Source organism: Anarrhichthys ocellatus, unplaced genomic scaffold (assembly GCF_004355925.1).
Source record: "Anarrhichthys ocellatus isolate YVR2014 unplaced genomic scaffold, GSC_Weel_1.0 scaffold8, whole genome shotgun sequence".
Lineage (NCBI taxonomy): Eukaryota > Metazoa > Chordata > Actinopteri > Perciformes > Anarhichadidae > Anarrhichthys > Anarrhichthys ocellatus.
The window spans coordinates 881,175-900,619 of record NW_022280038.1 but is presented as its reverse complement, the minus strand read 5'-3'; the positions used below and the strand labels follow the sequence as shown (position 1 = coordinate 900,619).

The 19,445-nt window shown below is 45.9% G+C and overlaps 1 protein-coding gene across 2 annotated transcripts in view; it reads right to left on the bottom strand.

Annotated features, from left to right (window-relative positions):
- Positions 1 to 223: 223 nt before the first annotated feature.
- LOC116383991 (insulin-like growth factor 1 receptor) overlaps positions 224 to 19,445 on the bottom strand; it is a 40,216-nt gene continuing 20,994 nt past the window's right edge. The window contains exons 6-24 of one of the 2 annotated variants that reach the window (XM_031848228.1): positions 12,160 to 12,463; positions 11,596 to 11,732; positions 10,837 to 10,981; positions 9,828 to 10,036; positions 9,434 to 9,560; positions 8,494 to 8,729; positions 7,722 to 7,889; positions 7,415 to 7,622; positions 6,371 to 6,678; positions 6,087 to 6,220; positions 5,308 to 5,467; positions 5,091 to 5,190; positions 4,371 to 4,441; positions 4,053 to 4,282; positions 3,855 to 3,962; positions 2,709 to 2,871; positions 2,035 to 2,164; positions 1,758 to 1,892; positions 224 to 732 (exon numbers count right to left, since the gene is read on the bottom strand). In XM_031848228.1, coding sequence (XP_031704088.1) covers positions 249 to 732; positions 1,758 to 1,892; positions 2,035 to 2,164; positions 2,709 to 2,871; positions 3,855 to 3,962; positions 4,053 to 4,282; positions 4,371 to 4,441; positions 5,091 to 5,190; positions 5,308 to 5,467; positions 6,087 to 6,220; positions 6,371 to 6,678; positions 7,415 to 7,622; positions 7,722 to 7,889; positions 8,494 to 8,729; positions 9,434 to 9,560; positions 9,828 to 10,036; positions 10,837 to 10,981; positions 11,596 to 11,732; positions 12,160 to 12,463 — 3,557 coding nt within the window. In that variant the 3' untranslated portion in view covers positions 224 to 248. The remainder of the gene's footprint in view (positions 733 to 1,757; positions 1,893 to 2,034; positions 2,165 to 2,708; positions 2,872 to 3,854; positions 3,963 to 4,052; positions 4,283 to 4,370; positions 4,442 to 5,090; positions 5,191 to 5,307; positions 5,468 to 6,086; positions 6,221 to 6,370; positions 6,679 to 7,414; positions 7,623 to 7,721; positions 7,890 to 8,493; positions 8,730 to 9,433; positions 9,561 to 9,827; positions 10,037 to 10,836; positions 10,982 to 11,595; positions 11,733 to 12,159; positions 12,464 to 19,445) is intronic. The other variant, XM_031848229.1, reaches the window with a different exon arrangement.

Sequence of the window (19,445 nt, the reverse complement as noted above, 5' to 3'; positions counted from 1 at the left end):
CAAAACTAGAAGAATATGAAAAAGATGTGTGGAGGTACAGCAGAACATGCACGTATAGTGACAGTTTTCTCCACCTTCCTGCGAGTCTTTGCTCCTCACTGAGTAGTCACGCCAAGCTAGCTGGTGGTCATGGTTTTGCTGCATGTGATAAAAAGAAAGAAAAAGAAAAAAGAACAGAAGAGATATCCCACCCGCTGAGACATCAGGGTCCTGGCAGGGGTTGCAGACCGGTGGGTGTCCCTGTCCAATCAGCAGGCAGAGGACTGCGGGAGTGGCATGGCGCGTTCGTTTTTGCGTCCCCCGTTCATGTGGGCGTACGGCGGCAGTTCCGCCCCCGCCGCGAGGCCCGCCCCCGACAGCCCGTTGGCCGCCGGCTGGCCGGAGGGCTGCTTGTCCATGGCGGCGCTCGACGTGCAGGGAGAGGGGGGGGGGCTGGGGGCTAACGACGGGGCTGGCGGAGCCTCTGAGCTCGGGGAGGGCGGGGTCTGTTGGGGGACTGGGGTTTGCTGTGTTTGCTGGGTGGAAGACGCGGGTTCCAGAGGAATGGTGTCCACGTTGTCCATCTTGTCCACGTGGTGCTGAGAGGCCTCGGCCGGCTTGTTGTCGGCGCTGTAGAAGAAACTTCCCTCTCGGAAAGACGGGTCCAGCTCGTCCTTGAGGCTGCTGATGATCTCCACGAAGGCTGGACGCATCTTGGGATTGTACTGCCAACACATTCGCATCAGCTCGAACCTACACACACACACAGACACACACACACACACACACACACACACAGGTTAGCCCAGTCATTCTACCACAAAGCTCACAGTAGGGGCATTTAAAGGGCCAGTGTGTATAGCATTTCGGGGGATCTATTAGCAGAAATATAATATAATATTCATAACTAGCTTAGAATGAGCCCTTCATATGTACACGGCGAGCGGGTCCTCCCATGTTTCTACAGTAGGTAAGGTTAGCCTCTGCAGCTCATGTTAGCGCAGTCTTGGGAAGGGAGGAGTTACTGTCCCTTTAAACCAAATGCTGTTTGTACCTGTCTCCTGTGACTATTCATCCATCCTGACAAGTTTGACTTTCAGTTTTTGTGCTGAGCTAAGCTAACCGGCGTTTGGCTGTGGTTGCATCGCACAAACATGAGTTTGTAGAAAACTATTGCTTTAAGGCTGAATGAATTGATAACAATGAATACTGTCTAATACACTATTAGAGTTGAGACGACTGAGCAAGCTACGAATTACACCATACGACACTTAAAAATATTGTACAATATCACACTGTAATTATCATGAATGTTTTTGTGTCAATATGTTTAAGAATAAGTTCATGAAGATATTGTGTTGAGATGGTTGTTGTTAGAGAACTCGCTCATCAGCAGAAATCTGCTTTCGTCACCGTCATTATTCTCCCAGCACACCCTGTGCCTTCACATTTGTTCCCCTCATGACTCCGCCATCTGACGCTTCCTCAGTGTTTTGTTGCGGTCGGTGGCCAAATTTGTCTGACACGCTCTTTTGATGTGGATTTATACTTGGGCTGTTCCACATTAGGAACAAACACATCACGGGGAGCACACAGTTGGCCGTTAATGTAATCGACGCTGCGGCGTGAAAATCCCTGCGTCTTCTCCGTTTGTGCGAATAAAAAAAAAAAAAAGGTCGTCGCTTGTGGTTTAGACAGCAGAGCGAAGGGAAAACGCTGCAGACGGGGAGAGATCGGATCGTGGAGGGAAATGCGTGCAGATTGTGTGTGCGTCTTACAGCATGTCGGGGCAGTTCTGTGGTTTCTCTAGCAGCCCTCCCTCCATGACGAAGCGGAGCACCTGCTCATTGGATAGACCCTGGTAGGGCTGTTCTGCCAGGGTGGCGATTTCCCACAGTACAACCCCGAATGACCTGCACAGAGGGAGGGAGGGAGAGAGGGAGGGGGTTACATCAGTGCCTCTTCCATAATCACTACAATACTTTGGAAGGAGTAAACACAGAAAATGAAGCCACCATGTGTTGTTTGTTTTTCTGTTTGTGCACGCCTGCTCACCAGACATCAGAGGTGGTGGTGAAGACCCCGTCCTTCAGAGACTCGGGGGACATCCAGCGGACAGGGAGCAAACCCTTACCACCTTTGCGGTAGTAATCCGTCTCGTAGATGTCTCTGGTCATACCAAAGTCTGCGCACGCACGCACACACACACACACACACACACACACACACGGGGAGAAAAAGAAGCATTGACGACATCGATACCATTTTTGGGGATAAAGTAACTGAAGGAAACTGTTCCAGCTGGCTCTTGTACTATGTGTGTCCGTATTCCACAGGAGGGCGCTCTTTACTGAGATTATAGGCCTCGATATTTTACTACAGCAACCACAATCCCCTTAGAGATCACTCGATACCGCTATTACAGACTTTTAAAATTCCTAGCAATCATTGTAACCGTAATGGTCTTGATGACGGCCTGGACCTTTTCAGATCCTGTTAGATCCTATTCTCTGACAGGAAACAAATCTGGAAGCAAGATGTTTACTTGCATCACATTTCCGCTGGCGAGGTCAGCTCTGGATCTGCGGACGAAAACATGTTGACAGAGCTACACGGCTGCCCCTAGACGGTTCCCTGATGATTCGGTTGTCCGGTGACTTGATAGTTAAGACGATTCCACTTCATAAGCATGCCATACATTGACCTCTGACCTCCTCACGGTTCTTTACCTCCTATCTTAACGGTGAAGTCCTCGGCCACCATGCAGTTCCTGGCTGCCAGGTCTCTGTGGACAAACTTGTTGGCGTTGAGGTAAGCCATGCCGTCAGCGATCTGCCCGGCCATCTGAAGCATCTTCTTCAGAGGAGGCAGAGACAGGCTGGTCCACTGTTGCTGCAGACAGACAGATGTGAGAGAGTAAGTTCACTAAGGAAGGACAAGCTCCTGCAGCTGAGCCACAGCTCATCAGTCCCTTTAGAATATGTCGTGTGCACATTCCACATAACTAATAAATGTCATATTGTGTGCATGATTTAGCAGATTTAATCACGTGACCAGCTCACAGCAAAATATGTGCTGAAATACGTAGGTTTTAATGTTTTTGAGGGTATATATATATATATATATATATATATATATATGAGTGTAAATTGCACCAACGGATCCTACTGGTTTCTCAAAAATCGACATGTGCTCATCTAAAAAGCATCATACGACAAAGAAGACGGGTCGTTTTTATATGAAAATAAATGCATTCATCGGGTCACGATCCGCTCACTGTTATACATATTGTTGCTGGATATTAACTTCAAGTCATCAGCAGTCCAATCAAGCCAATTCAGGCTACGTACACACTACTACATTTTTCGTTTTAAAAGGCATACATTTAGCTACGTTTATGCCTAACACTACTCTGGCGTTTTAAACGGTGACCTTTGAAAACGATGACTTAAGAGGCCCAGGTTCGCGTCTTGATTTGGTCTCATCAGTCACGACGTGTCCTCTGATCTGTCACAAACCTATCACGGGATCCTTTCCTGGGAGAACACGAAAAACATCCGCCCTCGGACTGCCAGTTAATTTCAACATGGATAACGAATTACAAGCGTTGCTGACCTTGTTCTCGCTAGCAGCTGCGTTTTATAAAGCTACTACTGCCTGCATGCGCAGTGGGCCAGCTATTATTCGAGCGTTTTGTGGTGTTATCACCCCCACATGGAACGCCGGTTTTGGTAATATGATGTGGGTTTTCAGGCGTGGTAGATTGGGGCGGAGATTATTTGTGAAGCGGGAGCTAAAGCGCTTGTCTAGACGTAGATTGTTTCCGTTTTAAAAATGCAGATTTTTGACAATGAAGGATAGAAGTGAGTCAGTACATCTTTAGGCCGGAGGGAGCGCAGGTAACTCTTCAGGTCCCCTCGCGTCATCAGCTCCATGATGACCAGGGTGGGCTGGCCCTGAGAAACCACTCCCAGGAGACGAACCTGCAACAAACACACAGCGGGTCACGAGAACTGAACGACGTCATCGTCGTCTTGTTGTGTACGAACATCCATTCTTGACTGCGTGCGTACCACGTGGTGACAGTTGAACTCCTTCATGACAGAGGCTTCATTGAGAAACTCTATCCTCTCCCTCATGCTGGCCGACTCGTTGACGGTCTTAATGGCGACATGAGTCTCTGGTTCGTCCTTGACCACGCCCTTTGCCAGGCCCTCGTACACCATGCCGAAGGACCCCTGGCCGAGCTCGCGGCTCAGGGCGATCTTATCCCGTGCCACCTCCCACTCGTCTGGTACGTACACTGCACAGAGAAATCTGGCGTTAATAAAAGACGCGCCGCGGAACAATAAAAGTGCGCGCTGCATTTCAGGCATTCACCCCTCACTCACTTTCTGCGGCGCTGAAGTACTCGGGGTTGACCGAGGCGTACAGGACTCCATTTCCAAGCCGGTCACTGCTCCTGACCAGAAACGAAAACAGACCCGTTTACAGACGCACAAACACACTTGCATGCGCCTTCTCCCACGTGCTAACCTTTGGGATCTGCGTTACGTATAATCGTGCTACTTTCCAAAGAATATTGGCAAAACATTTCTGAAATGCCCACTGGGGTTGGAGCAATTCAAAACATTGATTTAAGTTTCAGGAAAAGGGGAGAAAAAGCAGAGAAAGCTATTATAGCATGGCGGTTGTTCTTCTATCACAACATTGTCTCCCAGCATTGAATCACATAGATATACATGATATATTCATCCTCTTAAGTAAACATTTTAACACAAACACTTCCTAAACACTACCTAACAGAGGTCACATTCTGGCTATATATATGCCACTTAGACTATAATTGTTCTTAGCTTGTGTGTTGGTTTGAGTGGTTTGTGATTGAATATGGATCCTTGTGTGACCACATCAACCATTAGCAACTGGTTGAAACATTGATTGTCAGGGAGATGAAAAGTAAAGCGGTTTCCTTGATTTCTCTGAAGGTAAACTGTTGATTCGTCTATGTTTCTCATTTAATGTCATGATCATATATTCTGTTGCATTGCTGTTATGAAACAATCGCTGTGCTCTACGCATATGACCACAGTAGACAGGAACACACACACCTTTTCTTGCTGACGACCACCATCACTGTGACCAAAAGGCAAAAGAAGAGGATGGCGAAGAGGGGAACAAAGATCACGACGTAGAACGAGTTTTCATATCCTGTTGGGTTGAAACACTTTGATTACTACAACGGTTGCAGTCATCACGTCTGAGCTGCTTTTAAAAACAGATATGACTGAAGCGATGTAGTGACATGACAGTGTGTGTGTGTCTTACGTTCAGCCACGTAGAGATCCGCACCGCTTGTCCACGAGCCGTTGCCAGCCAGGGAGGTGGCTCTCACTCTGACCGAGTAGTTTCCTGGGCCGAGGTTGGACAGCCGAACGCCCCGCTGGCCCTGATACATCTGACCAGAGACACATTCGTGCTTCTCGGTCTGACACACACACACACACACACACACACACACACACACACACACACACACACACACACACACACACACACACACACAGCTTACTGTGGACTGAATTTTACAAACTCAAAATCCAAAGAGAAGGCTTTTCACCTTTGCTGTGCAATGAAAACATTTACATGATTAACACTTTTTTTTTTTTCTGGTTGTGTTTTCTGAGACTATTTAAAATGAGCAGGTACTATTTCTACATTATATCTTGTTTTGATCTACTTTGCACTACTAATGTTGCAACCACTAACTAGTGGAACGCTCGACACTATAATGTACTTAGTAATACTTTATAGTGTGTGTGGCCTTTATATTACAAAAAACAGGAGGAAACAGGAGACATTTTTTTGTTTATCAAGGGTTTAAACTTAGATTCTTACAACCTAGAAACGAGGGGGCAACCGACGAGTTTAGTCTATGAAGCAAAGTAAGGTATGCTATGCACAAAGGGGTTATTGATTTTTCTCGGATGTGGACAGCTCTAATAAATAAACTCTAAAGATTGCTGGAAAAACATCAGACTTTCAAATCCATTTTCTGGATCCCAAGTTTTTCGTTAAGAACAGCGTGTCCCCAGACGTTGTCTTACCTCAGCAGCCAGTTTGAACTTGATCTCATACATGAGGATGAGTCCGTTGGGGTGAGGAGGCTCGGGCCAGTGCAGAAACACCCAGTCCTCGTGGCCCTCCCAGGTCACTTGGCCGGGTATGTCGTCAGCCTTTTCTGGAGAGCCGCAGGGAAGAATAGGTTATCATTTCCTCAGGCGCTAGTAAATCCTAATATTTGGTCTGCTACCCTTTAGTGTTTTCGAGGAAAATCACACGCCCGGAGACACTACATTGCCGGTTGTAACATCGTTACACCGCCTCTAACCTGCGGGCTTGGTCCTGGAGAAGACGAACTCCGCGGCACTGCAGCTTTGGACCTGCCGGTTGCAGGCGTGGATGTCGATGCGGTACACCGTGAACGGCTGCAGGCCGGAGATCTGCAGCTCGCGCTCCGACACCGCCTGCTCCACAAACTCAAACTCCCTGTCTGCCGGCTCCAAGTCCGCCACGGCGCTGCCGTTGCCGGCAGCTTGGAGAGGCGGGACGGTGCTGCTGTTGGCGTGCAGCCGGCTGCGGCGGGGGTGAGTGGAGTTAGCGAAGCCGAAGAGATCTCGCCGGCGACGATCCGGTGGCCTGGAGGCGAGAGGAAGAGCGGAGATCTAAGACGAAACATCTACATTCTACAAAACTAGAAGTTGCAAGGAGTTCTCCCCCGCAACTGCTAAGAGGGACAGCTGAAAGAAAATGGCAACGGTCAAATAAAAATATAACAAAGAGAGTTCCAGTTCTCCATGTGTGCCAGGTTTCGTTTCATCTGGAGCAATTTCATCTTTAACTACATTTCTCGTTTTAGGGCAAATGGGCAACGTTTTCCGTCTCTAACTGTTTCAGACAGTCCCACCACATGCGGGAACGTCTCTGGTCTGTAACGGTCACATGAGCACAGTCCAGTTTACGAGGTGACATGCGTGTTGGTTCACACACTGGTCGGGTGTGAGGTCAGCTGGAAATTAAAATGCAGGAAATATGTGAAACCTTCCCACCTGTATATCTTTAAAAGAAAATACATCCAGACCTTTTTTTTCTGTCTGTAAGACATTACTGAGAACTAATTAACATCAACTGGGCCGAGCTCTGTGTGTGTGTGTGTGTGTGTGTGTAGAGACAAAGAGAGATAATGTGATGCAGATGTCTGAAGCGAAAGGCAGCTGAATCAGACAGAAAATAATTTAAAAAAGAGCTTTTCAAGTGTACATATGTTGATCAGTTTTTTTGTTATTTTATACTACTACTGATCATAACTCTACAATTGGACAAATGAAGACCTGGGAGATAATACCCACATTGACGATGACAATGAGCCGCTCACCTCGGTGTGAATATGGAGTTGTGCAAGAAGTTCTCAAAGACCTTCCTGTAGGAGGCGTCAGCAGCTTCGGCCTCCAGGTCCTCCACTGACTTGGGGCAGGGGCAGCAGGGGCCTTTGTCCGGCCCGTCGGGGTCTGGCTTAGTGGGCTTGGTGTCCTCTTCCTGGTCTCCCACGCCTATGGCGGCGATCCTAATGGGGATCTTCAGCTCTGGAGGAGGAGGAGGAGGCAGAAGATGTGTTTTGACAGGAAGTTCTCCCTAATCTAACAACTAGCGATAAAAGTTGAGAGTGTGTTGTAGTTTTGTACCTTTAGAGCAGTAATTGTGCTGATACAGCTCTCGGTCTTCGGCTTGTTGCTGCCACCTCACCAGGTAGTAAGTTTGGTTCCCGTTGGGCGAGATGGGCGGAGACCAACGCACCACCAGCTGCGTAGTGGAGTTTGAGTACACTCGCACGTCCTGAGGCATGGAGGGCGCTGAAAGAGAGACGTGAACCTGAATCACTCCTGGTCCCGGAGCTCGGGACGGCAACGCCTGTTTTTTTCCTTCACTTTTTCTCCTCGGTCTGCCACTGCAGATGCGATTCACACTGCTACGCCTTCACAGTGCAGCTGGATTGATTTAAAGCAATCTGCCGTTTCACATAATCATATTTTGTAAATCATATTTTCCCTCCCATCTCTTTGAGTTGCAGCTGTGTTTACTAAAACAGCCTTCCTCTCTATTCTCCTCACACACTATGTCTGGATCACATACAGAAATGCGAGCCCACTGCAATCATGGACCGCTCTCGCATGTATCTGACAAACAAGCAGCAATGTGGACAGAAATATTTCGCCGTCTGACTTCTGACCCACATGTTAGTCACTTATTGTGCAAGGTGACAACGCGTCGCTTGGAGACACTCTCCCTTCATTGCTGGCAATTATAGGCTTTGTGAAATATCAGTCTCGCTCTTTCAGCACCTCTCTGTCATTTGCAAACCCTTGTAATATCTACTGTGACGATGCAGCCTACGACCTCTGACCATGAACTGAACAGTCGGCTGCTTGTAACCGTGACCTACGGCGTTAAATTCACCTGAAGGGCTGGTGCGGATGTAGACCACCTTGCTCTTGGCACTCGGCAAATGTTTGTCCTCCACCATGAGAGTGATGGCCTTGACGAACACGGCGTACTGCGTCCAGGGCTTCAGGCTGGACAGCAGAACTCCGGGGTCCGAGTCCTTGTCCGGCCTCAGCTCCACATCCACCATGTTCCAGCTGTTGAAGCCGCAGCCGTCCTGCCCCTCGAACTCTGTGATGTTCTGAAATGGCCTGGAGGGAATGTGGTTCAGATCGATCGATTATTAACTTTTTGGGCTTTGTCAATTTACAGTTATAACAATTTTAATTTTGTGCGCTTGTCATGTATTCATTTTTGATATAGACCTGTTTTTTTCTTGTGTTTACATATATCAGTGACGTAAACAAATCCTAAACAGCATTAGAAATAGAGTGTTTTCCGGGTTAGGGCAAACATTTTTACAGTGCTCTTTTAATTACTTCTCATTGAGCCCTCTCCTTCGGCAATGGTTTAAAGCAACGCTTCCGTCACGAAAAGCAACCAAATCAAAGATTGAAATTGTGATATTTCATCAAAATCACTTTATTCTACATTTCTTAAAATGTCCCCCCGAAGAAAAATGCACTGAAACTGCTCGAGGTTCATAAGGTTCATGGCATCCGATAAGCTCAACTCCTAATATTCGCATGGAAATGCACATTAATGTGCTTTTTTACCAGATTGTTTTGCAAATTTCTTTGACATTTGCATTCAAGTTGGACGGAAACTTGGCTATTAATTAATAACGTTTATTTGTTGTTCAGTGTATTTAAAGTCCTGTTAATTAACCTGATGGTGAGGGTCTGACTGGCCCCCGTCTTGCCTTTAATAAGCAGGGAAAATCAAGAGCCAGCTCCCATCATTGCTACAATAGAATTAAAGGAAAGGAACCAGCAACGGTTCTCCCAAAACTTACGCCTCCTTGTAGTAGACGATAAAGCTGATGAGGTCTCTGTAGTCGGGGGGGCGGTAGCGTTGCCAGGTCAGTTTGATCCTTGTACTGCTGGTGCTGTTGGACTTGAACGTCAGGATCGTGCTTTCACCTAAGCAAACGGGAATGAGGGAGTGAACTTCAATATGTTTCAGTCAGTATGTGCACCAATCGGTCTAGTTGACAGAGCAGACAATGATGCAGAGCAGCATCAGGCTCACAGAGTCCTGTACATAAAGCGTCCTGTACATAAAGATTCCTGTACATAAAGATTCCTGTACATAAAGCGTCCTGTACATAAAGATTCCTGTACATAAAGATTCCTGTACATAAATCGGTACATGCAGTTTTTTCAGACCGAAGCTCAAGTGACCCTTACAGCTGGCTCTGTCGCCGTTGTTTCGGAAATCGTTCTCGTCGAAGCGGCCCTGGATGCCCGTCTTCTCCCACATCTTGCGGATCTCGGACATGCAGAGCTTTGGGTTGGCCCTGAAGAACAGCTTTCCCGCCTTGATGGTGAGGTTTTGCTTCTTCCAGTCCCAAAGATACTGGAGCTGCTGGTTGTCCACTGCCACGAAGGCGTACATGCTGGAGGGGCGGAGGAAAGAGAGGATGAATGAATGACAGCCGATCAACGCGCTTCTCCAGTCTACATCTATTCTATAATGTTTCTGAGGTGGTTTATTGTGTGAATATTGTGATTCGTGCCAAGCTGAAGGCCAACTTTCTATGCTAATTGTACAAAAAGGCAGCAGCGGAGTGCTCGACTCTTCTCAGTAGATCTCCAAATTTTCAGCTGGTGGTTTAATAACCCAGTTAGACAGTAGGGGGACACAGTAAGATAAAAATGACCCGGGAAATCCGATTAACCAGGGACTGCTTTTTCATGCTGGAGAGGAGAGGAGGTGCCGTTTTTACTTGTCGCTGGGTACTCAGACATTCAGGAATGACTGTAACGTGGGCCTTGGGACAGCGAGATTCCTGTGAAGTGGAGGATAAACAGACGGAGGAGGGAATGAAGGCCTCTCCGTGACCCTGAGAGAACCTTTCCTTGGCCTGTTTTGAAGTCATGCTGCATTCAAGGACTTGTAAAAAACCCAAAACAAGTAAGTCTGTCCGACATAAAACACTCTCCAGTCTGCACCCTCACAGTCAAAACATCCTTTCCTTGTCTGTCCACCTTGATGACCTCGACTAGCCACATTAAAACACGAATGCTGCACATGACTCGGATTGCTTACTACCCGAACCATAGAAATAGAATAGGAGTAGCAGGAGACACATCCGTCTCACCTGATAGCTGTTGGGGCTAAAACTGTTTTTTTTTGGTGTGTATGTGCTTGCAGTTAAATGTGTGTGTGTGTGTGTGTGTGTGTGTTTGTCCCTACTCATCCAGAAGGTTTTCTCCATCGATGTGTCGGAGGCTACGGAGGAAGGCCAGCGAGCTCAGAGTGTGGGAGTGTCGGATCCGCACTTTACCGGTCACCCTCTGGATCAAACCTGTGAAACTCTCCAGCTCTGCCACCATGTTGTCTACACACACACAAAGACAGACACACTACTGTTATTACCTATTCTACCAATACATACCTATTACTTATTTCTTCTGAAATTGTAAATCTTGCGTTTATACTTTGTACTATAATATAGTATATCTTTAATTTGTAGACTGCTGAAGGTTTGACAACTTTGTTTTACTAGAAATCACCTCAATAAATATCTGAATTTGCCTTTTTTTTTTCTATCTCAATTCTTTCACTTGCATTCATCTTTCTCCCCACTATCCCTCCCCCCTTCCTTTTCAGCCTTCTTCCTCATCCTCCTTAAGATTTTTCAGGCAACATCTGGAAATTATACACTTCCCGGAACTTGTTAAAAGCCTCGGTCTAGACGAACCTCATCATCGCTTCTGCTTTGTAGACCCGTTCACGTTTAAAGCGAAACACAACACTGCTTTGGTCAGTAGTGTTTTGGAAACAGAAATCCAGAGGTGTCACCTGTCAATATGTCAACACGCCAGCTGAGAAACTGCAGCTAGCAGAGAAACTGCAGCTAGCAGAGAAACTGCAGCTAGCAGAGGTCACGTGGAAACGTTTCTCAGCGTTAACCGTGGCGCTGCTGCTGCTGCTGCACAGCGCGGTACTTACGGCCTCGGCGGATGTTGATGTGCAGGTTGCCTTTGATAACAGTGCAGCCCTTGAGAGACTGAGCGGCATCCACGGAGTCGATGACCTTCCCCTCGCACACTTTATCGCACAGACCATCGCAGGCTTTACAGGACATACTGGAGACAGACGGGGAGAGATAGAGAGGGGACAGGAGACGCTGTCGTTTTACTGAAGTACATTCGTTCTCAAAACTCTTGTAACTCTCCCCTGACCTTTATTTTGTTTTGTTTTTCACTCCCGACTCTAAAAGATTTTACGTAAATGTGTGACCACACCAGCCAAATGATGTCTAGGAGAGTTTTAACGAGAAAACCTTTATTATTTCACCAAACAACGACAGGTTTATAAAGCGGCCATGGATGGTTGCTTCCACAGTAACTACCCTTTAATGTAGCTGTTGTATTATATTCAGAATTTGTCCTGAGGACATTTTTAGAATGGAAACTAATAGCAGGGAGTTGGTGCCGGTGTCAGGCCAACAATTACCTCCACCCAATGGCTCCATTTCAGCCATGAGGGTGGGGGTGGGGAATTGTGGCTCACCTGTTGGGTGCGGTCTGCATGTACCCATGTGGGCACTCAGACATGCACTCTCCGCCGTGGATGACGAAGCTGTTGAAGTCGGGGAGGTGGACTTTGGAGCAGAGCTCTTTGTTGATGCACCGCCAGCCCTCGAACCTGTAGGTGTCGAGAGGGCAGTCGGCCACGCAGCGCCCCTCGTGGTAGTAGTGCGCGCAGGCCGCGCAAGCCGTGTCGCTGTGGGGGAGCGAGCAGCTGCCCAGACACTGAGGGTGGCAGCACTCGCCGTCCGCCGTGCACGCTTGCCGTGCACAATTCTCCGGGCACTCTGATGGGGATAAGGAGACAAGGGAAGTATTACACCTATGCAGATGAGTAAAAATGTTGACACATTTGGACATCTGTCCAATACCATATCATATTACTCACAACAGATATGATTCAGTCTGATTCAGATATTTGTATTTACATATTACGAGCTACGCCGTGCAAATTTAGCAAAGCATTCTGACAGCTGAAAGGAATAGTTCGACGTTCTGGGACATTATTCTTCTTCTCTTTTCGCCGGGATTAGATGAGAGACCCTCTCATCCACAAAATGCGGCAAATCAACATTTTGCGGTACGACCGTAAATGTGAAATGTCAAGCATCAGGATACAGTTCTAGTGCGGTACCAAAGTACAATGTGGTGTTCTTTGGGAATGGTGGGTTACCACACAAAGACATTTCAACTGGATCGGGACCGGTTGCACATCAGCCAACACAGTAATGGGGTATTTCCCTACTTTAGCAAGTGTCAGCGTGTGACGAACAAACCAGTCAGCCTGAATTCGCCCTCTAGCTCTATTGGCTACAGTCCCGAACAAATGACTTGCATTTAGTGGAGTGAACTTGCAAATGCGTGCGCATCGTCTCTCTGAACCCAGCTTACCACGTAAGGCGTGCTTCACCTTCAACTAACAACTTTGTATGTAAGTTTCTTATGTCTAAAAAAAGATGTAAATACAGCTGACAGAATCCAGAGTCCTCTGACAGGTTGTGTATTAGAGACTGCTGTTTGCTGGGCGGCCTGGTGTTCAGCCCGATAGCGTGCATCCCAGATCCACAGTGACAGAAGCCTCTCCGCTCCGGGTTTTCCAACAAGCACTGCTACAAATAACTCATCCAGTTGCTGTGGTGTGTTCCTCTAAATAAGAAGATATTGTAAAAAAAAAAAACAAAAAAAAAAAACTGATGATGGGGAAAACTGATTGAGACGCTCCAGAAGGAAAAACGCTGGACCGGTCTGCTTCGAGTAACGACGGGAGACTTTTAACACGGCTTTACTGACGGTGGCTCATCGGTTCAACGTGACACAGAAAACTGAAACGGCACCTAGACTGTGAGCTACAGAAACAAACAGGAATTGCTGTGACAACACTTTGAATCACTGCTTGAAATGCTTTGTGCATGTGTCCTGTAAGGCATAAACAAAAAAGGAGAGCGGTATCGGAACCAGCAACAACTAGATGACCCCCCCCCACCAAAAAGAAAAAAAAAACCTGTAATTATGATTATGTCATCCACTTAGGTTAGCCAGGGCTGTGTTTAAACAAAGTGAACAAAGTTGTTTATAGCACGTTGCAACATGTCGCCTCCGGCGTCTCCGTCAAACAAATTGACGGCTCCAGGCCGGAGGAGATGCGTTCCGCTGCTCCTCGTGTTTATGTTTCACTGATGCATCCATTACTCCAGAACGAATGTTTGAGTCAGGGAATCTGCAACTTGGACTTGCTTTACTACCGTGTGCTCAAAATGGGTAAACTGATGCTGAGAGAGCTGCTCAGGCTCTTTGGGAGGGGAGGGGAGGGGGGCTCCAAAAAACAGATGTCAAATTGGAATAGGAAGTCATTCCCGAGGCCTTAAACACAACGGAGAGGTTCCAATCTGCTTGATCTCTTCCCCCTCCTACTTGGAGCTTATGGCTAAAAGGAAGTGTGTTACTGTTTATAGGAAAAATGCCTGTCGTGAAAAGCCCGGCTGAACTTTGTCAGTCAGGGTTAGGGCTTTAGTCGCATGATTTATCATAACCTGCAGACTGACAAGACTGAAGATAACATCTTATAAGACGAGTCAATATTTACGTTTCGATTCACCGACTGACTCATTGCAGCTCCAATAAATAATGGTTAACTTTGTTTGTGTCGCATTTCAGGACACATTTATGAGCTGTGTAATGACCAGCATCTCTTTAGAACAATGCCCGCTTACACCTTTGTGTTGAAATTAAAATCAATTTATTCTATGTATTTAGAAGCCACCAGGACAGACAAATAGAGGAAAAAGTAGCCATTTCAAGCTACATTATAATGTTTCATCATCAGTACAGACTGAATTACTGGGTTTGTGCATGCTGCGCAGTCCACACTGCTCTGACCAAATATATGATATTGGTAACAACCAAATACAGACTGAATTGATCTGTCAAACCAATACAAGCACACCTGCTCAGGACATCCCTTGATGCGATGCCAACTGATGTGCTGCCAGTGAGTGACGGCTGAATTCGGGGCGTCGGAGAAATCTACCACCTCTCCGACATGACCAACATTCATCATCGGGCGGTGCCCACGAGATGACCTTCCAGCCCGCCTCCTGGCTCACACACAAGCCAATCGGGAAGCCTCAGACCGCTTGGTCCCACCAACCATTCGGCAGGCTGTTTGCACGCAGCAGGAGGGAACCAGCGCTGCCACTTCTCTGGCACACAATGTTGTTTCCCTGCTCCGAGCCCCCGCCGCCCCCCCGACTCCCCCTCGCCCCCTCTGACCTCTGAGATGGAGGGGGGGGCTGTGTTTGAAAGGTGTAATTTTGCAACGTGGTAATGTACAGCCTCTGGCCAGCAGACGGAGGAAGCTGAGGGAGAGAGGAAGCCGATAATCTGCAACGGAAGTTTTGGCTCAGACTGAAGCTGTTAAGTCTGCGGCCTCCTGAACACAACTCACTGGCTGACCAGCACGGGGTGACATGAACACACAGCGTACATCAGCATTCCACTGGACATCTGCAGCATAATGACTCCCAGCTTTTACCCCTCTTTACTGCACTTTCAGGGACAGGTTGATGCAGAACTGCAGCGAAACGAGAGGATATGGAGAAGTGGGGGAGGTGAGAAGGAGGAAGTTGAAGGATGAGGATGAACTGCAGAAAGGTGGAGATGGAGGAGAAAGGGGGTGAAGACAGGGGTTTAAAGATGGAGATGGAGGAGGAGGGAACTAAAACAACACCATGATGTCTTTTTGAAAGCAACACACACACACACACACACACACACACACACACACACACACACACACAGGTGGTAGGACTGCCAGCTGGGGGAGCCAGACAACACAAACAGAACTACGCTGGGGGTACACAAAAAAGTGTACTGTTAAAATTTCTAAGAATTCCTAGTGCAACATGAACAAAATTCCATTACAATCATTACAATTAACATGAATGTATTTTTAACAGTCCTATTATTATTTGTCATATACTATCATATTCTAACCTAAACATTTAGTTGAATGGTGAAACCGTCGTTTTATTCTATTCTTTTATATGTATTTATTCTTTTTATCATTTTACTAATTATGTCAAATTTAGCCATAATAAGATAAGACTTCAGAGTCATTCATAATTCTGAATATCTTGCTGGCTGGCTACACAATGAAAGTGGCAGGTGGACTGTATCTCTCTCTCCTGCTTGATCAGCTGATCAACGAAGAATTAAAAGCCTTTTCTAACTGTTAATCCTGGTGTTCAGCCCCCATCCTCAGGGCGTGACAGGAACAGCGTGTCCCACATGCAGACACAGACACACAGTTGCCGCGATGACGCTCCGGGCTTTAGCAGTGTGTACTACTCAGCAGCACGGCACAACAATAACAGGCAAAGGCAGATGTCTAGACTGATGACAGCCGAGTTGATTCAAAAACACAGATAGAGATCTATTGGCTTCAACTCCCAACGGCACAGACGGGAAATCCATCACTTACTGTAACTCAGAAGTGTAAATTCAACCCTCGTGTGCTGATATTTGGCATCTTTTCCATCCAATTAGCAGCCTCAGTCGTTGCCACGTCGAAAGACCAGCAAAACAGATCACTGACCTGCATTTGACAAGTTTGACTAGATTGTAAAGTTAAAATACATCACACGTTTTTGGTTAAGAGTAGAGAGGAGGTGGAGCAGATTAAATGACAATCCACAAAGTTCTGTCTTTATGGGATCCTTAACCTTCAAGTTCAAGTTCAAACTTGTTTTTTGGTCTTTGTAAATAACTGGATTTGATCAGGATGTCAGATGGAAATGGCTGTAGTCAATAATGGGATTGTGATGGTTTTTTTTCTTCATTAATTGTGTTGCCCTGGTGACAAAGACTGCCAGGAACCGGCCCCTGGGGCTGCCTCAACTTCCTGTATGATTTGGTTTAGTAATTACCCTGACCGATACGGCTGGGCTGCACGTCTAAAATGACAATTTGAGGCAATTTTTGAACATAACTATTAATCAAAGACCGATCTGGCTTATGTGTTTTCCAAAATGATATTCAACAACCCCGTTTCGCCTCACGTCAATATCAAAAAGGTTCCTAACTTTTAGTTCAAGATTTGTTCTAAATGAAATGATTCAGGTCAATATTGTGGGATGTGTGAATGCAGACACTAAACTCTCTATATAGAAACCCTCCGTAGAGAGTAAAGGAACAATTCTTATAGACCATGACGTGTCAGGCTGTGGATGAGATGGTAATATGAAAGAACACGAGTTCTACTCCAAACACGCTGAAAATGAATAATCTAAACCACTCACCACTTCCAAAATAAAAACACCCGTAACACATTAATGTGTGACTACTGATCGCAGCGATCAAAAGAATATTGATCGGCACCGCTTCATTCATCAACATTCAGTCTCGTTCACTGTATGTGCACTGCCGCTATTTTGACTCAAATGGGTCTAAAAAGAATTTAGCGTTTATCTGTAGTTTCTCTTTCATCCCACAGTCATTATTTTTCCATAAATACAGAAAACACAAGCAAATACAGAACGCAGTAGTCCTACTCAACTCAACAGAAGCTTCCAAGAGTCACTAAAAACGGACTCATTGTTGGTTATTTTTGACAGACAAGGTATTAAATCTGTCTATTATTACCTGTCATTTTAGTTTTTAATCATAATAAGATATAGGCGTATTTACACATTACACCAAGACGGACTAGTTCTCCCGAGACTGTGGACCGAACCTCATTGTTATGCTTGCTGAGTCATGTTTCACTGCATAAATACAAGTCTAAACCTGTAGCTGCCTAGAGTGGTGATCCCCAACCAGGGAACCAGCACCCCGAGAGGTACTTCTGCAGCAGCTTGGGGAGGCCTGGAAAGATTGTAGAGAAACTCAACTCATTTAATAAAATAGAAACAAATTTGAATAAAAAGATGTATCTACAGATATATTAGGCACGGGGTATGAAAAAAAAGAGTCAAAATAGAGAGCACCTGCAAGGGTATCCGTTGGCATGTTGTCACAGTGTAGTGGGCATGAATTACAAACCAGTAACTCCAGTTTGAAGGCTTATCAGAGAAGGACAGAAGACAACAGTTTCTTCTCCTTCAAGGCAGAATTGAAGAATAATTCTTCTTTATCTATTGTTTTGTTTTTTCTCTCCAAAGTTTGGACCCAATCCCTCACCGGCTTCCCCACTGCAAACACTGTTCTAATTATTTTCGTTATCCACCGGCATTACCTTATAGTCGAAGAATGTGAAACAACATCGGAAAAAATATTCTGTTGAAGTTAATCACAACAGAGCCGACCGTTGGCCTTGTGGAGCTTGTTGGGAACACTGCGAGAGAGAACTACGGACAAAAGGAATTCCTGGCATCCCCCAGCTGACCGACCGGGAAGAGGCGAGACAAATCAAATAGGCTGGTCCCCAGAGCCTCCACAGAGGTCAGCCAATAACAAGGTGGATGAGGCTCACAAGGAGCTATCGCGTTTGCTGTTCCCTGTTACCGACGGCTCCAAGATAAGTGAAGATAAGGCTCCATTACCATGGCGACAAAGAGAATTGTTGAAATAACAATGGGCACAATAACAATACTTTATTATTACTATTTTAATCCTATTTTATCATCAAAAAGACTAAACCCCCAGTGTAAATACAATGTCGTATACAGACATCTCTTGATTTCGGGTGATTTGTGTGTGTCTTCGTGTTTGTTTTCGAGTGTGTCGTACACCAGCATGAACATAATTGGAAGCATTTTGCTCGAAAAAAAAGAAAAGGAAAGTGCATTAGCTAATGTAAACACATTATTGAAATTGTATGCAAAGCAAAAGATGAAAATAAGTTCCTGCAATGTAAGATGCATGTATCGCCAAGCTACAATTTCTGGGTCTGTCATGTGATGCCATCGGGCCCAAAAAGACTTTTTTCTGATCGTCAGTGTTGAGCTGTGGCAGCAAAGAAGGAAAAGGAGGAAGAGGACTGAGCTCAAAATCTGGTAAATAAGGAGACAATCTCAACCACTGACGAGTCCCTTGGATCACAGCTGTTTTCAGTAAACACAGATGAGGCTCTCCGTCATCACGAGTGATTCCACACTCACAACAAAAGCAGGAGCTGCAGCTCCTCTGTAGGGCTACGGTTGGACGATAATGGTCCAAAATAAAAATAATTATTGAACAACAGATCATTAATTGGTTGAAGCCTTTATAGTTGCAAGTAACTGAAGCTCATAATGAAACAAGGCGATGTTATAGTAATTCTCTTGAAATATCACATTGTTTCTGCTCTGGAGAAAACAGGACCTGGCACTGAGCCCAGGGTTTCCCTATCAACACCATACCTGACTGTCACTGGTGTGTTTTCACTTGGACTGGGTCCCTCTTTGTCATTTCAGGTTGTTGTTGGATTTTAACGCATTAACTGCTCTGCCTTTGTAAAAACAAATACTGATCTTTTTTAATGTTATAGTTGGTGTCATTCACATAACTGGCCACATCATTTTCTAGTTTTTGAAAGTATAAAATGCCAGATTTTGTGCAGCAGATACATTTCACAAACCTACAGAGTGAATCAAACACAGTCAGTGTCAAACACTGGTTGGTTCAACCTTCATCAGTCCACGTTCCGTCTAATTGTGTTTATTTAAGTAGTGGGTGCATAATGCTGTTTGGAGAGATTCAAAATCTGTGATATGGCAATCTTGGTGATTCCTAATTTTGTTGATTCCACACACACACACACACACACACACACACACACACACACACACACAC